The sequence below is a fragment of the Lissotriton helveticus genome, chromosome 1_1 (assembly GCF_964261635.1).
Source record: "Lissotriton helveticus chromosome 1_1, aLisHel1.1, whole genome shotgun sequence".
Taxonomy (NCBI): Eukaryota; Metazoa; Chordata; class Amphibia; order Caudata; family Salamandridae; genus Lissotriton; species Lissotriton helveticus.
Window position 1 is genome coordinate 1,452,459,843 of NC_136057.1, and position 22,409 is coordinate 1,452,482,251.

General features: G+C 51.0%; 1 protein-coding gene across 2 annotated transcripts in view; it reads left to right on the plus strand.

Annotated features, from left to right (window-relative positions):
* The window catches only part of DDX23 (DEAD-box helicase 23), a 269,078-nt gene that overhangs the window by 48,896 nt on the left and 197,773 nt on the right, over positions 1-22,409 (plus strand). For both annotated transcript variants that reach the window (XM_078685884.1, XM_078685889.1), the window contains exon 4: positions 13,094-13,166. In XM_078685884.1, coding sequence (XP_078542010.1) covers positions 13,094-13,166 — 73 coding nt within the window. The remainder of the gene's footprint in view (positions 1-13,093; positions 13,167-22,409) is intronic.

Sequence of the window (22,409 nt, forward strand, 5' to 3'; positions counted from 1 at the left end):
AACTTGTACGTTCCCATTGTATTCCTCAGAGAACCCGCGTGTGTGTTTAGACACTGCACAATCTTCCCGTGGGCCTCATGCTCCCTGACTATTGTTAGCTCAGTGTAGCCCCAGCGATTCCCTAGGCCTACTCCTTGTTCGTGACGTGGTTCTTATACACTATTTTAGTATATGGTCTTCAGCGCCCCTAGGGCTCGACTATGTTTTGTGCAACTTATTGTATGATAATTGAGTAACTTGTTATGTGCTTTGGCCTCTGACCTCATAAAGAGTTCAGAGGGGTTGTGTTAGTAATAAATACATATATATTTTATATATAACCTGTGTGGTGTCATTTCATTTGGTATTCAAGGGGTTACATACGGTAAAACAGCTGGCTTCACATGCTCTCTGAAGTTTTAGCCTAAGACTACTTTGTCCATGCTACCACTAGGATAGCTGGTCTATAAGGTTGACTTTACAACCATCACCATAAGACTTGTTTGGACTGATGCAAGGTGCTCACTAGAATAGTGAACATCATATACTAGGCCAACTTCTCACACTGTGCACACGAAGCAGGGCCACGGGAAGCAGGACTACGGGAACAGAGGCGCCTGGGGGGTACTTGGCATTTGTGTACACAATCTTGACCCTCTGTCGGGCAGTAGCTCAGTGCTGTGTTTAACAATTGGACAAGATGAGACCTCATGATGTACACACTCACCCACTGTGCATCAAGAGGCAGAGAACCAGGTCAGCAGAGCTGCTGTAGAGCCAGAGAAACCAGGTCAGCAGAGCTGCTGTAGAGCCAGAGAAACCAGGTCAGTAGAGCTGCTTTAGAGGAAGAGAACCAGGTCAGCAGAGCTGCTGTAGAGCCAGAGAAACCAGGTCAGTAGAGCTGCTTTAGAGGAAGAGAACCAGGTCAGCAGAGCTGCTTTAGAGCCAGAGAACCAGGTCAGCAGAGCTGCTTTAGAGCCAGAGAACCAGGTCAGCAGAGCTACCGTAGAGCCACAGACACCAGGTCAGCAGAGCTGCTTTAGAGGAAGAGAACCAGGTCAGCAGAGCTGCTCTAGAGGCAGAGAACAAGGTCAGCAGATCTGCTTTAGAGCCAGAGAACCAGGTCAGCAGAGCTGCTCTAGCTGACACTGACTGACTGGCACCAACTGACTGACACTGACACCGACTGACTGACTCTCTCTGACTCTCTCTGACTGACTGACTCTCTCTGGCTGACACTGGCTGTCACTGACTGACACTGACTGACACTGACTGACACTGACTGACACTGACTGACACTGACTGACTGACACTGACTGACTGACACTGACTGACTGACACTGACTGACTGACACTGACTGACTGACACTGACTGACTGACACTGACTGACACTGACTGACACTGACTGACACTGACTGACACTGACTGACTGACACTGACTGACTGACACTGACTGACTGACACTGACTGACTGACACTGACTGACTGACACTGACTGACTGACACTGACTGACTGACACTGACTGACTGACACTGACTGACACTGACTGACATGACTGACTGACACTGACTGACTGACACTGACTGACACTGACTGACATGACTGACTGACACTGACTGACTGACACTGACTGACTGACACTGACTGACTGACACTGACTGACTGACACTGACTGACTGACACTGACTGACTGACACTGACTGACTCTCTCTGACTCTCTCTGACTGACACTGACTGACTGACTCTCTCTGGCTGACACTGGCCGACTGACACTGGCTGACTCTCTCTGGCTGACTCGGACTAACACTGGCTGACACTGACTAACACTGGCTGACACCGATCGACTGACACCGATCGACTGACACTGGCTGACTGACACTGGCTGACTGACACTGGCTGACTGACACTGGCTGACTGACACTGGCTGACTGACACTGGCTGACTGACACTGGCTGACTGACACTGACTGACACTGACTGACTGACACTGGCTGACTGACACTGACTGACTCTGGCTGACTCTCTCTGGCTGACACTGACTAACACTGGCTGACACTGGCTGACACTGGCTGACACTGACTAACACTGGCCGACACTGACTAACACTGGCCGACACTGACTAACACTGGCCGACACTGACTAACACTGGCCGACACTGACTAACACTGGCTGACACTGACTAACACTGGCTGACACCGATCGGCTGACACTGACTGACACTGACTGACACTGACTGACACTGACTGACACTGACTGACACTGACTGACTGACACTGGCTGACTGACACTGGCTGACTGACACTGACTGACACTGACTGACACTGGCTGACTGACACTGACTGACACTGGCTGACTGACACTGGCTGACTGACACTGGCTGACTGACACTGGCTGACTGACACTGACTGACACTGACTAACACTGACTAACACTGACTAACACTGACTGACACTGACTGACACTGACTAACACTGACTGACACTGACTAACACTGACTGACACTGGCTGACACTGACTGACACTGGCTGACACTGGCTGACACTGACTGACTGACACTGACTAACACTGGCTGACACTGGCTGACACTGGCTGACACTGACTGACACTGGCTGACACTGGCTGACACTGGCTGACACTGACTGACACTGACTGACACTGACTGACACTGGCTGACATTGACTGACACTGACTGACACTGGCTGACACTGGCTGACACTGGCTGACACTGACTGACACTGGCTGACACTGGCTGACACTGGCTGACACTGGCTGACACTGACTGACACTGGCTGACACTGGCTGACACTGACTGACACTGGCTGACACTGGCTGACACTGGCTGACACTGGCTGACACTGGCTGACACAGACTGACACAGACTGACACAGACTGACACTGACTGACACAGACTGACACAGACTGACACTGACTGACACTGACTGACACTGACTGACACTGACTGACACTGACTGACACTGACTGACACAGACTGACACAGACTGACACAGACTGACACAGACTGACACAGACTGACACAGACTGGCACTGACTGACACTGACTGACTGACACTGACTGACTGACTCCGACCGACTGACACTGACTGACTGACACTGACTGACTGACACTGGCTGGCTGACACTGACTGACACTGGCTGACACTGGCTGACACTGGCTGACACAGACTGACACAGACCGACACAGACCGACACAGACTGACACAGACTGACACAGACTGGCACTGACTGACACTGACTGACACTGACTGACTGACACTGACTGACTGACTCCGACCGACTGACACTGACTGACTGACACTGACTGACTGACACTGGCTGACACTGACTGACACTGGCTGACACTGGCTGACACTGGCTGACACAGACTGACACAGACTGACACAGACTGACACAGACTGACACAGACTGACACTGGCTGACACTGGCTGACACTGGCTGACACTGGCTGACACTGGCTGACACTGGCTGACACAGACTGACACGGACTGACACGGACTGACACGGACTGACACGGACTGACACGGACTGACACGGACTGACACGGACTGGCACGGACTGGCACTGACTGGCACTGACTGGCACTGACTGACACTGACTGACACTGACTGACACTGACTGACACTGACTGACTGACACTGACTGACTGACACTGGCTGACTGACACTGACTGACTGACACTGGCTGACACTGACTGACTGACACTGACTGACTGACACTGACTGACTGACACTGACTGACTGACACTGACTGACTGACTGACTCCGACCGACTGACTCCGACCGACTGACTCCGACCGACTGACTCCGACCGACTGACTCCGACCGACTGACTCCGACCGACTGACTCCGACCGGTTGACACCGACTGACTCTCTCTGACACTCTCTGACTGACTCTCTCTGGCTGACACTGGCTGACACTGACTGACACTGACTGACACTGGCTGACTGACACTGACTGACACTGGCTGACTGACACTGACTGACACTGGCTGACTGACACTGACTGACACCGACCGACTCCGACCGACCGACTCCGACCGACTCCGACCGACTGACTCCGACCGACTCCGACCGACTGACTCCGACCGACTGACTCCGACCGACTGACTCCGACCGACTGACTCCGACCGACTGACTCCGACCGACTGACTCCGACCGACTGACTCCGACCGACTGACTCCGACCGACTGACTCCGACCGACTGACTCCGACCGACTGACTCCGACCGACTGACACCGACTGACTGACTCTCTCTGACACTCTCTGACTGACTCTCTCTGGCTGACACTGGCTGACACTCTCTGACTGACTGACTGACTGACACTGACTCTCTCTGGCTGACACTGACTGACACTGACTGACTCTGACTGACTGACTGACACTGACTCTGACTGGCTCTCTCTGACTGGCTCTCTCTGACTGACTCTCTCTGACTGACTCTCTCTGACTGACTGACACACACTGACTGACTCTCTGACTGACACACACTGACTGACTCTGACTGACACACACTGACTGACTCTCTGACTGACACACCCTGACTGACTCTCTGACTGACACACACTGACTGACTCTCTCTGGCTGACACTGACTGACTGACACTGACTGACTCTCTCTGGCTGACACTGACTAACACTGGCTGACACTGACTAACACTGGCTGACACTGACTAACACTGGCTGACACTGACTGACACTGGCTGACACTGACTAACACTGGCTGACACTGGCTGACACTGACTAACACTGGCTGACACTGACTAACACTGGCTAACACTGACTAACACTGACTAACACTGGCTGACACTGGCTGACACTGGCTGACACTGGCTGACACTGGCTGACACTGGCTGACACTGGCTGACACTGGCTGACACTGGCTGACACTGACTGACACTGGCTGACACTGGCTGACACTGGCTGACACTGGCTGACACTGGCTGACTGACACTGACTGACTGACACTGACTGACTGACACTGATTGACTGACTCCGACTGACTGACTCCGACTGACTGACTCCGACTGACTGACTCCGACCGACCGACTGACTCCGACCGACTGACTCCGACCGACTGACTCCGACCGACTGACTCCGACCGACTGACTCCGACCGACTGACTCCGACCGACTGACTCCGACCGACTGACTCCGACCGACTGACTCCGACTGACTGACTCCGACCGACTGACTCCGACCGACTGACTCCGACCGACTGACTCCGACCGACTGACTCCGACCGACTGACTAACTGACACCGACTGACTAACTGACACCGACTGACTAACTGACACCGACTGACTAACTGACACCGACTGACTAACTGACACCGACTGACTGACTCTCTCTGACACTCTCTGACTGACTGACACTGGCTGACACTGACTGACTGAATGACTGACTGACACTGACTGACTGACACTGACTGACTGACACTGACTGACTCTCTCTGGCTGACACTGGCTGACTCTCTCTGGCTGACACTGGCTGACACTGGCTGACACTGACTGACTCTCTCTGGCTGACACTGGCTGACACTGGCTGACACTGGCTGACACTGACTGACTGACACTGACTGACTCTCTCTGACTGACTCTCTCTGACTGACACTCTCTGACTCTCTCTGACTGACACACACTGACTGACTCTCTGACTGACACACACTGACTGACTCTCTGACTGACACACACTGACTGACTCTCTCTGACTGACACACACTGACTGACACACACTGACTGACTCTCTGACTGACACACTGACTGACTCTCTGACTGACACACACTGACTGACTCTCTGACTGACACACACTGACTGACACACACTGACTGACTCTCTGACTGACACACACTGACTGACTCACTGACTGACACACACTGACTGACACACACTGACTGACACACACTGACTGACACACACTGACTGACACACACTGACTGACACACACTGACTGACACACACTGACTGACACACACTGACTGACTGACACGAGGTGAAACTGACTGACACGAGGTGAAACTGACTGACACGCGGTGAAACTGACTGACACGCGGTGAAACTGACTGACACGCGGTGAAACTGACTGACACGCGGTGAAACTGACTGACACGCGGTGAAACTGACTGACACGCGGTGAAACTGACTGACACGCGGTGAAACTGACTGACACGCGGTGAAACTGACTGACACGCGGTGAAACTGACTGACACGCGGTGAAACTGACTGACACGCGGTGAAACTGACGACACGTGGTGAAACTGACGACACGCGCTGAAACTGACGACACGCGCTGAAACTGACTGGCACACGCTGAAACTGACTGGCACACGCTGACACTGACTGGCACACGCTGACACTGACTGACACTGGCTGACACTGACTGACACTGGCTGACACTGACTGACACTGGCTGACACTGACTGACACTGACTGACACTGACTGACACTGGCTGACACTGACTGACACTGGCTGACACTGGCTGACACTGGCTGACACTGGCTGACACTGGCTGACACTGGCTGACACTGACTGACACTGGCTGACACTGGCTGACACTGGCTGACACTGGCTGACACTGACTGACACTGACTGACACTGACTGACACTGGCTGACACTCACTGACTGACTGACACTGACTGACTGACACTGACTGACTGACACTGACTGACTGACACTGACTGACTGACACTGACTGACTGACACTGATTGACTGACACTGATTGACTGACACTGATTGACTGACACTGATTGACTGACACTGATTGACTGACACTGACTGACTGACACTGACTGACTGACTCCGACCGACTCCGACCGACTCCGACCGACTGACTCCGACCGACTGACTCCGACCGACTGACTCCGACCGACTGACTCCGACCGACTGACTCCGACCGACTGACTGACTCTCTCTGACACTCTCTGACTGACTCTCTCTGGCTAACACTGGCTGACACTCTCTGACTGACTGACTGACTGACACTGACTGACTGAATGACTGACTGACTGACACTGACTGACTGACACTGACTGACTCTCTCTGGCTGACACTGGCTGACTCTCTCTGGCTGACACTGGCTGACACTGACTGACTGACACTGACTGACTCTCTCTGACTGACTCTCTCTGACTGACACTCTCTGACTCTCTCTGACTGACACACACTGACTGACTCTCTGACTGACACACACTGACTGACTCTCTGACTGACTCTCTCTGACTGACTCTCTCTGACTGACACACACTGACTGACACACACTGACTGACTCTCTGACTGACACACACTGACTGACTCTCTGACTGACACACACTGACTGACTCTCTGACTGACACACACTGACTGACTCTCTGACTGACACACACTGACTGACTCTCTGACTGACACACACTGACTGACACACACTGACTGACTCTCTGACTGACACACACTGACTCTCTGACTGACACACACTGACTGACACACACTGACTGACACACACTGACTGACTGACACGAGGTGAAACTGACTGACACGCGGTGAAACTGACTGACACGCGGTGAAACTGACTGACACGCGGTGAAACTGACTGACACGCGGTGAAACTGACTGACACGCGGTGAAACTGACTGACACGCGGTGAAACTGACTGACACGCGGTGAAACTGACTGACATGCGGTGAAACTGACTGACACGCGGTGAAACTGACTGACACGCGGTGAAACTGACTGACACGCGGTGAAACTGACGACACGCGGTGAAACTGACGACACGCGGTGAAACTGACGACACGCGGTGAAACTGACGACACGCGGTGAAACTGACGACACGCTGAAACTGACTGGCACACGCTGAAACTGACTGGCACACGCTGACACTGACTGGCACACGCTGACACTGACTGACACTGGCTGACACTGACTGACACTGGCTGACACTGACTGACACTGGCTGACACTGACTGACACTGACTGACACTGGCTGACACTGGCTGACACTGGCTGACACTGGCTGACACTGGCTGACACTGGCTGACACTGGCTGACACTGACTGACACTGGCTGACACTGGCTGACACTGGCTGACACTGGCTGACACTGGCTGACACTGGCTGACACTGGCTGACACTGACTGACACTGGCTGACACTGGCTGACACTGGCTGACTGACACTGACTGACTGACACTGACTGACTGACACTGACTGACTGACACTGACTGACTGACACTGACTGACTGACACTGACTGACTGACTGACACTGACTGACTGACACTGACTGACTGACACTGACTGACTGACACTGACTGACTGACACTGACTGACTGACTGACACTGACTGACTGACACTGACTGACTGACACTGACTGACTGACTCCGACTGACTGACTCCGACTGACTCCGACCGACTGACTCCGACCGACTGACTCCGACCGACTGACTCCGACCGACTGACTCCGACCGACTGACTCCGACCGACTGACTCCGACCGACTGACTCCGACCGACTGACTCCGACCGACTGACTCCGACTGACTCCGACCGACTGACTCCGACCGACTGACTCCGACCGACTGACTCCGACCGACTGACTCCGACCGACTGACTCCGACTGACTCCGACCGACTGACTCCGACCGACTGACTCCGACCGACTGACTCCGACCGACTGACACCGACTGACTCCGACCGACTGACTCCGACCGACTGACTCCGACCGACTGACTCCGACCGACTGACTCCGACCGACTGACTAACTGACACCGACTGACTAACTGACACCGACTGACTAACTGACACCGACTGACTAACTGACACCGACTGACTGACTCTCTCTGACACTCTCTGACTGACTGACACTGGCTGACACTGACTGACTGAATGACTGACTGACACTGACTGACTGACACTGACTGACTCTCTCTGGCTGACTCTCTGGCTGACACTGGCTGACACTGACTGACTGACACTGACTGACTCTCTCTGACTGACTCTCTGGCTGACACTGGCTGACACTGACTGACTGACACTGACTGACTCTCTCTGACTGACTCTCTCTGACTGACACTCTCTGACTCTCTCTGACTGACACTCTCTGACTCTCTCTGACTGACACACACTGACTGACTCTCTGACTGACACACACTGACTGACTCTCTGACTGACACACACTGACTGACTCTCTCTGACTGACACACACTGACTGACACACACTGACTGACTCTCTGACTGACACACACTGACTGACTCTCTGACTGACACACACTGACTGACTCTCTGACTGACACACACTGACTGACACACACTGACTGACTCTCTGACTGACACACACTGACTGACTCTCTGACTGACACACACTGACTGACTGACACACACTGACTGACTGACACACACTGACTGACTGACACGAGGTGAAACTGACTGACACGAGGTGAAACTGACTGACACGAGGTGAAACTGACTGACACGCGGTGAAACTGACTGACACGCGGTGAAACTGACTGACACGCGGTGAAACTGACTGACACGCGGTGAAACTGACTGACACGCGGTGAAACTGACTGACACGCGGTGAAACTGACGACACGCGGTGAAACTGACGACACGCGGTGAAACTGACGACACGCGGTGAAACTGACGACACGCGGTGAAACTGACGACACGCGGTGAAACTGACGACACGCGGTGAAACTGACGACACGCGCTGAAACTGACGATACGCGCTGAAACTGACTGGCACACGCTGAAACTGACTGGCACACGCTGAAACTGACTGGCACACGCTGACACTGACTGGCACTGGCTGGCACTGGCTGGCACTGACTGACACTGACTGACACTGGCTGACACTGGCTGACACTGACTGACACTGACTGACACTGACTGACACTGACTGACACTGACTGACACTGACTGACACTGACTGACACTGGCTGACACTGACTGACACTGACTGACACTGACTGACACTGACTGACACTGACTGACACTGGCTGACACTGGCTGACACTGGCTGACACTGGCTGACACTGGCTGACACTGACTGACACTGGCTGACACTGACTGACACTGGCTGACACTGGCTGACACTGGCTGACACTGGCTGACACTGACTGACACTGGCTGACTGACACTGACTGACTGACACTGACTGACTGACACTGACTGACTGACACTGACTGACTGACACTGATTGACTGACACTGACTGACTGACACTGACTGACTGACACTGACTGACTGACACTGACTGACTGACACTGACTGACTGACACTGACTGACTGACACTGACTGACTGACACTGACTGACTGACTGACTCCGACCGACTGACTCCGACCGACTGACTCCGACCGACTGACTCCGACCGACTGACTCCGACCGACTGACTCCGACCGACTGACTCCGACCGACTGACTCCGACCGACTGACTCCGACCGACTGACTCCGACCGACTGACTCCGACCGACTGACTAACTGACACCGACTGACTAACTGACACCGACTGACTGACACCGACTGACTGACTCTCTCTGACACTCTCTGACTGGCTGACACTGACTGACTGACTGACTGAATGACTGACTGACACTGACTGACTGACACTGACTGACTGACACTGACTGACTCTGGCTGACACTGGCTGACACTGACTGACTGACTCTCTCTGACTGACTCTCTCTGACTGACTCTCTCTGACTGACACTCTCTGACTCTCTCTGACTGACACACACTGACTGACTCTCTGACTGACACACACTGACTGACACACACTGACTGACTCTCTGACTGACACACACTGACTGACTCTCTGACTGACACACACTGACTGACTCTCTGACTGACACACACTGTCTGACACACACTGACTGACTCTCTGACTGACACACACTGACTTACTCTCTGACTTGACACACACTGACTGACTCTCTGACTTGACACACACTGACTGACACACACTGACTGACACGAGGTGAAACTGACTGACACGAGGTGAAACTGACTGACACGAGGTGAAACTGACTGACACGCGGTGAAACTGACTGACACGCGGTGAAACTGACTGACACGCGGTGAAACTGACTGACACGCGGTGAAACTGACTGACACGCGGTGAAACTGACTGACACGCGGTGAAACTGACTGACACGCGGTGAAACTGACTGACACGCGGTGAAACTGACTGGCACACGCTGAAACTGACTGGCACACGCTGAAACTGACTGGCACACGCTGAAACTGACTGGCACACGCTGAAACTGACTGGCACACGCTGAAACTGACTGGCACACGCTCACGCTGAAACTGACTGGCACACGCTGAAACTGACTGGCACACGCTGAAACTGACTGGCACACGCTGAAACTGACTGGCACACGCTGAAACTGACTGACACTGGCTGACTGACACTGGCTGACTGACACTGGCTGACTGACACTGGCTGACTGACACTGGCTGACTGACACTGGCTGACTGACACTGGCTGACTGACACTGGCTGACTGACACTGGCTGACTGACACTGACTGACTGACACTGACTGACTGACACTGACTGACTGACACTGACTGACTGACACTGACTGACTGACACTGACTGACTGACACTGACTGACTGACACTGACTGACTCTCTCTGACTGACACTGACTGACTCTCTCTGACTGACACTGACTCTCTGACTGACTCTCTGACTGACTCTCTGACTGACTCTCTGACTGACTCTCTGACTGACTCTCTGACTGACTCTCTGACTGACTCTCTGACTGACTCTCTCTGACTGACTCTCTCTGACTGACTCTCTCTGACTGACTCTCTCTGACTGACTCTCACTCTCTGACTGACTCTCACTCTCTGACTGACACTGACTCTCTGACTGACACTGACTCTCTGACTGACACTGACTCTCTGACTGACACTGACTCTCTGACTGACACTGACTCTCTGACTGACACTGACTCTCTGACTGACACTGACTCTCTGACTGACACTGACTCTCTCTGACTGACTCTCTCTGACTGACTCTCTCTGACTGACTCTCTCTGACTGACTCTCTCTGACTGACTCTCTCTGACTGACTCTCTCTGACTGACTCTCTCTGACTGACGCACACTGAAACTGACTGACACGCGCTGAAACTGACTGACACGCTGAAACTGACTGACACACGAACACATGCTGAAACTGACTGACACATGCTGAAACTGACTGACACACGCTGAAACTGACTGACACACGCTGAAACTGACTGACACACGCTGAAACTGACTGACACACGCTGAAACTGACTGACACACGCTGAAACTGACTGACACACGCTGAAACTGACTGACACACGCTGAAACTGACTGACACGCTGAAACTGACTGACACACGCTGAAACTGACTGACACACGCTGAATCTGGCTGACACACGCTGAATCTGGCTGACACACGCTGAATCTGGCTGACCCTGGCCGACACTGACTGACCGACACTGACTGACCGACGGACGCTGACAGGACGCTGACCGACGGACGCTGACCGACGGACGCTGACCGACGGACGCTGACCGACGGACGCTGACCGACGGACGCTGACCGACGGACGCTGACCGACGGACGCTGACTGACGGACGCTGACTGACACTTTCTGACTGACTGTCAGTCAGTCAGTGACAGTATACTCATCAGCAAAGCCAGATGTAATAAACTCATCCCCGTTGGTACATCCCTGGAGCCCCTCCCTCTCCCCATCCCTTAGTCAGATAACCTATTGCATTTTCAATGCTTGTTTTCCCCCCGGTTGCTGTTTGGTTTTATACATTGGTTTGGCACATAGACGTGCTATGTCCCTGCTCTCCGTGATTCTGTGTTTTCTAGTGGCTGAAGTCTACTTAATTGCTGTGCGAGACCATATACTGAATACGTAATGATGTAGTAAAGAGGAGCAGGCCTCTGGAGACTGGGCAGAATGGGATACTGCAGGCTGTAAACACAATGTCCTTCTGAGACCAGGCTCAGTAATGTATGTCTGTTTATAGTGTTTTTTTAGTGTTGAGTTTCATGCCACCAGGTAAGGGCTGAACATTCTCTCTTTTTGTCTGGGACCTAAGATCAAGTTTGTAACCATTTTTTCTCTGTCTCATAAGCACTTCTCCCAGTCGAGGCAAAGACTCAAAAGTGAAAAAAGAAGAGAAGGATGCTGCCGATAAGAAGGGCAAGGTGAGTGAGGCTGATATACTCTTTTGCATTTTCAATCTGAAGTCTTATGAATCAAGCAACTGGACGGTTTAGGCAGTGTTTATAGTCTGAGTTTCACTAAGATGATCCTGCACCATTTCAAGTCACTTCATCACCAGTTCAGTTGGGCTTCCGGATACTGGAAGAGGTGTGGCGAAACGGCCAGGGTGACTAACTCCGGACCACGGGGTTCACGGTCCGATCCCCAGTGCCGATGGCAGGTTAGCCCAGCACCAGGTGACTCTGGCCAGTAGCTCGCTTAATCTTCCCGACGGCCCCCAGCGCTGGGACACCTCTCCGGAGGTAGCTGTGCGCTTTACAAATTCTGGCATTTCATTTTCATTTCATTACTCCATCCATACGCGCCAATATCAGTAAAGCCAGTACTTATTGTTTGTTAGCTGTACTCCTGTTTTCCTATTTAATGGCTAGGAGCTTTCTTCAGATGACGTGTTCTGAGCCAGCAGGAACGTTCCTCATCGTACAAGAGTTACCTGGCCTGTTTGTCAGCCTACAGAAATGCTCCTTTACTTACATGAGTTCTCTGAGGCTTTCTTCAGCCCTATGTCCTCCCAGTCTCCTTTACCCTCTTTAGTTAATAGCTCTCTGGAGCTTAGAAAAGCACTGAGCTAATAGGTGTGCTTCTTCGGTGTCAACTGTCCTCAACAGACAGAAACTTGTAGCCACCAAGATCTTTTCACTACTGACAGGGAATACTCCCTGTTGGACATGGGTTCCCCACAGCTGTCCTCTGTTTCCCCTTCCTCTTCTGATTAGTTCCCTGGGAGGCTGACCACACCATTAGCTAGTTGACTGGAATGCTTCTCACTATTGGTGTCATGAATCATTACAGTTTTACATGCCTTTATTTTTCCCTCACCATCTAGAAAATGCTGTGCAAACTTAGTTATCACATGGAGACTGTGTAATGGATGAAATCTTAGAATACTGTTTGTACATAAGCAACTAATCTCACACGCTTTTGTTATGTTAATTTGGTTTACCTAACTTTCTTTAGCATTACCAATCATTTTTCATGATGCAGTTATTAAGTTGTTCTTAGAAAACTTAAGTGCAAAGAAACCATTTGTAAGAAATCCAGTAAAATCTTGGCAATTAAATATGGTGTTTGTGAGAAGTTGGCCTGATGTGCAGTGCTCACTATTCTAGTGATCACTATATATCAGTCCAAACAACCCTTATTGATGATTGGTTGTAAGTCAACCTTATAGACCAGCTATCCTAGTAGCATGGATACGAGCAGTCTAAGGCTAAGACTCTAGAGGGCGTGTTAAGCCAGCTGTTTTACCATCACATTACCCCTTGAACACCCAGTGAAAGGACACCACACAAGTGTTATGAAAATAAACAGTGTATTTATTAGAATCACAACAACCCTGTACTCTTTATGAGGACAGGGTGCTAGGCACACAACAAAACTCTTACGAAAATACTTAAGTTAGCACAGTATATACAAATGTCCGAGGGGCACGAAAAACCATATACTCTAAAAGTGGAATGCGAAATTACTAGCAGGTAAGTACAGTACTAATAGGCTTTGGAATCGCGAGGACTTGACTATAGAATCGTTAGATTACTTCTAGGAGACCCAGGGGACTCGGGTGCAGAGTGTGCACTCTCACGCGGGATGCGGGACAAAGTCTATGATAGCTAGTAAAGTTAAAGTTAGTGTTCACGGGCGAACCCGACCTGGTAGGGAGAAAACGACAGTGGATCCTGACCCTTGGATAGTGAGGCTATGCTGGGGCACCGAAATGCCGAAGTTACCTAGCCCAGGGGCTGCAGCTGCATAGGTCTCAAAAGATGTCGGGAATCCTCGTAGACGAACCAGGAGCCTGGAAGAAAGATGCTGGCAGGCGACCAGTGAAGAGAGTTCGAGGGGATCCAAGCCTGGATCTCGAAGATGGATGATACCTGAAAGCAGAGGGGACCAAGTTCGTGACTACTAGCCAGTAGTCAGGTGGCACCAGGAGGGCACCGGATGGTAGTCACCTCGGCTAGGTGAGTGGGCGACGCTGGGCTCTGCAGATCTCACGGACCAGGAGGCGTTGTCGGCGACCAGGATGGAGAGGCGAGCTGTCCCACGATGGATGAAGCTGTCGGCGTCGAAGAACCCAGGATTGGGCAACAAAGCCTTGGCTAATTCAAGCCCACGCGGTGGACTCAAAATGGCGTCTGGAGTGGACCAGGAGGGTCCGGGGTGCTCCTCTTCTGGAAGGGAGCAAAGGCCAGTCTGGAGCAACCAGACCAGCAGCAGTGATGTCGTCGGGCGTCGTTCAGAAGGCCACAAGCCAGCGGGCTAGTAGCCAAACAACGCGGTGAGCAGCAAAAAGCAGAAGGGCCCCACGCCCATCATGGAGATGCTGGGGGGCTGCTCTTCGGTGCTGGAGCTGCTCAGGGTTGGGGCTTCTCGGACCCCAAAGCACTCGCCAGGAGATTACTCGGCGGGCTTGCTGTGCAGAAGTCGTGCAGTCTTGGCAATAGTCGGTCCCTTGAGGTCTCGTCGCACTCACGGTTCTCAGCTTGGCTGTAGAGGTGAGTAGAGGTCGGAGGTGCCAGGGAAGCCGGGTCTTGTCGAGCTGGGCAGTCGGATTCCGGAGGAAGGACTTACAGCAGACCGCAGTGTTCTTCGGATGGTGCCTGCGGATGCAGGGTGACTACTCCTTAGCCACAAGGGAGAATCTTGAAGAAGAAATCTTGAAGTCCTTTCGTAGAAAGTCGTGTCTTGATTCCAAAGATGATCTTATTTGGAAGGGGGCCAGTTCCTACCTTTATCCTGCAAAAAGGGGCTGGCACGCGACTAAGTCCTGCCCTATGGGTGGGACTAGGAGGGGGGTGGTTACACCCCTCTCCTTTGGCGGGCTTTCCCCAGGCCAGGGGCTGGAGTGCCCCTGGAACTGGTTTCAGCCGGCCTATGCACAGTGAGCACCAGGGTGCCACTTGCAGTCACCTTCCTCTAAAGCCCTGCCTACCTAGGATACACAAAATCCTGTCTGGGACGGTGCTGGCACCGCCCCTGGCAGGAAACCCTTTGTCCTTGCCTCCTGGGCTGGGAGGACTCCCAGCAGCAGGAGGGCAGACATGTGTCTCGGTGGCAGCATCCATTTTGTGGAGCTAAGGCTCTGTCTGACTTTAACCGGGGTTACAGGTTACATACATGTCGTGTCCCTCTAGAAGGGTGGAATGCTAACCCCGTCGCCAGAATTGGCGAGGGGTTAGTATTCCAATTCGTATGACACCTTACTCGACATGTTTTGATAAAGCGATACCAGAGTTGGCATATAACCGCGAGGATTATAATGCACTTAAGAGTATATGGTATGCGATATCATGGAAACGGCTAAGGGATGGATCCCGAAAGCCGCAGACAGGCTCAGCTCATGCCAGAGCACTATCTCACACGATTCCAAGCACTCTGCCTTCAGGATTGTCAAGGCCTGCCATAGGAGTGACTGATAGGAGATCTGTGTGTCCATTTTAGGGTTAGATATAGGTATACTATATCTAAAGCAAAGGGTGATTACACCACCTTGCCCCAGCTGTCGTGCAGCCAGTTGTGTCAGATTTGGATGGCCAGCCAGGGGTGGCATAATACATGCTGCAGCCCCTGGTAGGCCCTGGGTACACCTATGCCCTGGGTACCTAAGGTACACTGTACAGGGACTGATAAGGTGACTCAGTATCCAATTAGATATGTACCTAGGGTACATGGAATCCATTTTACGGAGAGAGCAGTAGGCCTGGGGTCCTGAATAGCAGGGCCCCAGGTCAACTAAGTCAGAAAACCAGCAAAACACCAGGCAAAAATTTTGTTACACAAATACTTGTTAGATCTTCTATTCTGGAAAAATATTTTTATGTTCACCAGTCACTGCAGAGAGTGAGTGATTTGCAAAGTTTAGCTATGGAAAACTCACTGGTTCTGCGGTTTAAGTTACAACTTTGTCATAACTCTATAAGTTTTGCTTTCCCACCCATGGGTGTCCCTTGTGAACTTGATTCAACGCATCCCCGATTAATGGGATAGACAAGTTATTGTATCTGTGAGAAGTGCCTCTTTTGCAATGTTAGCCTCCCACTTTGCCAGGTTTTAATGTGGTTTTGAATGTAGTGCACAGGGTCTATGCCAACCATGTGCCCCGTGGCAGTGCTCCTTCCCTAAAACGAACTCCCAATTTGTACTTCTGCCCCATGCAACTTGTACCCTGGGTACCTAGGGCCTGAAAGCTGAAAAGGGTCCCTTGGGACCCCTCCCTCAAACTGGGACCATGCCACTGCATCCTGGAAGGGAGGAAAACAACAAGGAAGGCACACCTCTAGCAGCATAGGTAAGGCACGCCTCATAGCCCTAGGCACAGTGCACTATACTACAGGTGAGGGCATATCTGCCTGAGCAGATACACCCCTACAATATTGGGCACCATTTCCCAATATTGTAAATATCAGTGAAGCCATGGAGAGTATGTGGGCTGGGAACTCAACAACTCGAGTTCCACAGACCCATGTTGGCTTTACTGAATATATGAGTGTTTGGTACCAAATTACTCCTTTCAGTAAATCCACACTGATGCCAGTGTGAGATTTATTGTACCATGTACCCAGAGGGCACCTCAGAGGTATCCCCTACCAACCCTGGCGTGGTCTCTGACCGGCTGTTGGCAGACAGACACCACCAGACATGTTTCTGGAGCCCTGAGTGAAGACCCTCTAGGATGGATCTGTGCCATGGACAAGAACCCTGTCCAACTCTTGGAAGCGTGAAGCAGCAGGCTGCTGCACAGGGAAAAGGGTGATGTCAGTGGCATCTGTAAGGTCTATTGACAGGATGGGCTCCTATAGACTGAGGCCAGAGACCCCAAACCTGGTACAACCAGTAGAGCGGTAGTGCCTCAGAGCTTTAGAGAGTTCCTCCTTAATTTGGCCCATGATATCCCTTAGTTGGGCATCTTGGCCAGGATAAAACTTGGAGTAGGTTTATCAACCACTTCTACTGGCCAGGAATGTCCTAGAAGGGGAAGAACCTTTGCCAGGCTTGTGTGTCACCTGCCAAGCAAATGGCAAGGCAGGAGGCCACCAAAAAGGTGCCCTTAATTCCACTGCCTGTGGTTTGGGTACTCTTTAAAAGGTTAGGGGTCGACATTGTTGGTCCCCTGCACCCTACCAACAGCCCCAGGGAACAAATATATTCTGGTGGTAGTAGGTCTGCCAGCAAGTATCCTGAAGCTTTCCCCCTAAGAACCACCAATGCTCCAGTGGTGGCAAAAGCCCTCCTTGGTGTATTCACCAGGGTTCATTTACCCAAAGTAACTTTTGGGCACCCTGCTAGAGGTCCTCTAGGTCTGGTAAGAGCATGCTGGGAAAAACCTCTTAAAGAACCAAAACAAGACCTAGTGGACTGTGTGCTTGGCCTTCGTTCCATGATGGCTGAGTACATGGAGAAAGCAAGTCAAAACCTTCAGGCCAGCCAAGAACTGCAAAAGCAGTGGTATAACCAAAATTCTGCTCTGGTAGAATTAAAACCAGGGAAGAAGGTATGTGTATTGGAGCCTGTGGCTCGTAGGGCCCTCCAAGACAAATGAAGTGGACCATACCCTGTCCTTGAGAGAAAATGGGAGGTCACCTATGTGGTGGACCTTGGCAGTGTCAACACCCCAAAACATCCCAAATGGGTAATACATGTCAACCACCTAAAGCCCTGTTAGAGCTGACATGGCCATGCTTATGGTCACAGATGGGGGACATGAAAATGAAAGTGAACCTCTCCCTGATCTCCTTTCCAGCAATCCCCAAAATGGGTTTGTGGATGGAGTGGAATTGGGTGTCATCGAACCCTCAGAGAGCCCCTGGGCCAGCCCAGTTGTCTTAGTCACCAAACCTCTCTTCAAGGATGATAGGAAAAAAATTGGGTTTTGTGTGGAATATAGGGGACTCAATGCTGTGACAAAAACAGATGCACACACAATCTCTATAGCAGATTAATGAATTGACAGGTAAGGGGCAGCCAAATATCTCAGTACCTTTGATCTCACATCTAGGTACTGGCAGATAGGTCTGACCCCAGGAGCAAAAGAAAAATCTGCATTCTTCACTTCAAATGGGCACTTCCAGTTTACTGTGATGCCCTTTGGATTAAAGCATGCCTTCCATCTTCCAACGGTTGATGAACAAAAGCCTTGCTGGGTTGGAATCCTTTAGTGCAGCTTATCTTGATGATATTGTTGTCTACAGCTCCACCTGGCAGGATCACCGGATCCACCTTGGCAAGGTCTTAGAGGCTCTGAGAAGTGCAGGACTCACTATCAAGGCAAGTAAATGCCTGATAGGGCAGGGAAAGGTTGTGTACTTGGGCCACCTGGTAGGTGAAGGCCAAGTTCATCAACTCCAACCTAAGGTCCACACTATTCTGGACTGGGTGGGTCTCCACACATTCACCAATACCCTAGGGCAGAGTTCTTCAATGTGTTGTCCGCCCCCCCCCCCCCGGGGGGCGTGACACCATCTCAGGGGGGCCGCGCACTCCACCCTAAAATCTTACCTTTGTCCGTCTCACTGGCACGCACGCCTTGCAAGTCTTCACCCAGAAAGTTTCTCTCCTCTTGGTTCCTGAACCAGAGGGTATGTAGGCCCGCTGGGGGCTGTCACATGGTATGGTCTTGAATGGTAAGCCTGGTGGGAGAGCATGGGAGGGCACACTTCATCAAGGTATATTAAAATGCTCTACCAAAGACAAAGCTCACCTCAAACTCCACCTCCAGAGGTGCCACGTAGATCTGAGCAGGGCTACCACAGTAATGAGAGGATGTGGCCTAACAGTCAGAGCTGCCAAATTTTAAATGGGGAACCAGGTTCGAGTTTCAGCGTCTTCTTAACATCCTGTGATTCTGGGCAAATGACATAATCTCCCAGTGTCTACCAAAAATGCACGTAACTTTGTGTAACATAACAGGTGCTTATGTAAAGCCCTATAATACCTTCAGGTTCATTTCGCGCTATATAAAAATCAAAAAATAAAAGAATAATAATCATTCCAGAACACCACGTGCTAATGTAATGTGATGTAGGACAAACTTAGCCTCAAAGAGTAGAGGCATACTGAGAGAACCCTCACGCTGCAGTGAAAGCATCTCGAACATGAGGATCTTTGGTCAAGTGCTGGAGCAATGATTACAACTGGTGGAGGAACTGGATTAAATTATAAAATTACTGAATAGTCATAGTATACACAATTACACAAAATGCACTTGACTTGTATCTCGTATGGAAATTGAATGGAAGAGCATACCACCCGTACAAAAGTCGTACAACAGAAAGTTTTATCACTGTGGTGCACATAAGTTTCAAACATCCTGCAAGACATATTTTATTTGTACCAGCGGCTCACACGAGGAAATATTAATAAAAAACCATTAAAAAAATAAAACCTGCAATCAGGTACTCTGCAAGATTACACCGTTGCAATAAGAAATTGTCCTGGTCTAAATTACAACACAGGTCTCCAGCTTCCGAGGTTAGCAACATGGCCTCCTGACCATCTCTCTCACCTGGGATAAACAGTGGGAGCAACAAGAAACATAGGATAAATCCTAAATCTAATGCCGATTTATGATGAAAATAACTATTTTGCAACAGCACTCCTAAACTTTGCATTGCTACAGCTTGGCTTAAATCTACCCCCCAGATCCAAGAGATTGGGGGGGATGTCTGGGTTAGAGAGTTCTAATATACAAACAAATTAAAGTCGTAATGGAGATCTGGGGTTCTGTTATTAATTTGTTGCAGACTTTATCGCCTGGATATGTTGGATATATACCCATATTCTAACTTTGTGGAACATGTTTATTTATTTATTCATTTTTTGACATTTATAGAGCGCGAACGAATACCCGTAGGCGTCTCGGCGCTAGACTGCAATAATGTCCCTCCCTAAAGGTGAAGTTCATGTTGACTGGTGTGCAATGTTATTGGTTGAATAACCACGTCTTCAGCTTTTTCCGAAACTGTAAAAGAGAGGGACTGGTTTTTATGTGATGTGGCAAGGTGTTCCAGATTTTGGGAGCCGCAACTAGAAAGCGGCGATCTCCCCAGGAGACTGTTTTGCTACGTGGAACCACCAGTTGGTTAAGTGATGTGGATCGGAGCTTTCTAACCGGTTTGTAGGGTGTTAATTGGTTTTTAAGAAAGCGAGGCCCTTGACCCTGCATCACTTTGTAGACTGTGCACAGTGATTTAAATTTTATCCTGTTTTGGATGGTCAGCCAGTGGTAGGTCCTCAAGGTATCTGAAATGGGCGCAAATTTAGGCTTTTTAGACAGCAGGCGTGCAGCCGCATTTTGTACTGTCTGCAGCTTTTTGGTGACTCTTGTTTGTGCATTCAGGAAGAGTCCATTGCAGTAGTCTAAAGAAGTTCAGACTAATGAGGTGACCAGGGTCTTTGCGGCAGTGTCCGGCAGAAAAGGAATGATTTTTCTTATCATCCTGAGTTTAAAATGGGCCGTGGACGCCACTTTATTAGCATGTGCCATGAAGTTAAGCTTGTCATCAAAGATAACTCCCAAGTTTCTGACCTTGGTGGTAGGGCACGGTGGAGTGCCAAAGGCTGATGGCCACCACGTTGCAGACCAGGCTGGCGAGAGAGTGCCAAAGACGACCACCTCTGTTTTATCAGAGTTGAGCTTCAGGCAGTTTCCTGCCATCCACTCACCAATAGCAGTCATTCCCTTTTGGAACCGTTCTGCCACCTTCAGCCCATCATCCCTTATAGCCAGTACCAATTGCGTGTCGTCTGCGTATGAGGTTAGGCTCATCCCGTGTGCTTTGATGACACTAGCAAGGTCCGACACATATATGTTAAACAGTGTCGGACTTAGGGATGAGCCTTGAGGAACCCCACACGGTAACGACAAATTGGCTGATTGAAATGGTCCTAAAGTAACCGCCTGAGTTCTATTGGCCAGGAAGGAAGCAAGCAAGTCTCTCGCAGTGGACTGAATGCCCATCTTTCCGACACGGTCGACCAAGATCTTGTGGTCGACCGTATCGAAGGCAGCTGAGAGCTGAGAACATTTGAATCACCACGTACTCTCATTTCTGAAGCTGCTATATATTTATCTGTTTAAATTGCATGAATTTTTGTTACATTCTGCCAAATGCATTTCGGACTATAAATATGAGCCTTTCGTCAGGAGGTGTCCACACATTCTGTGG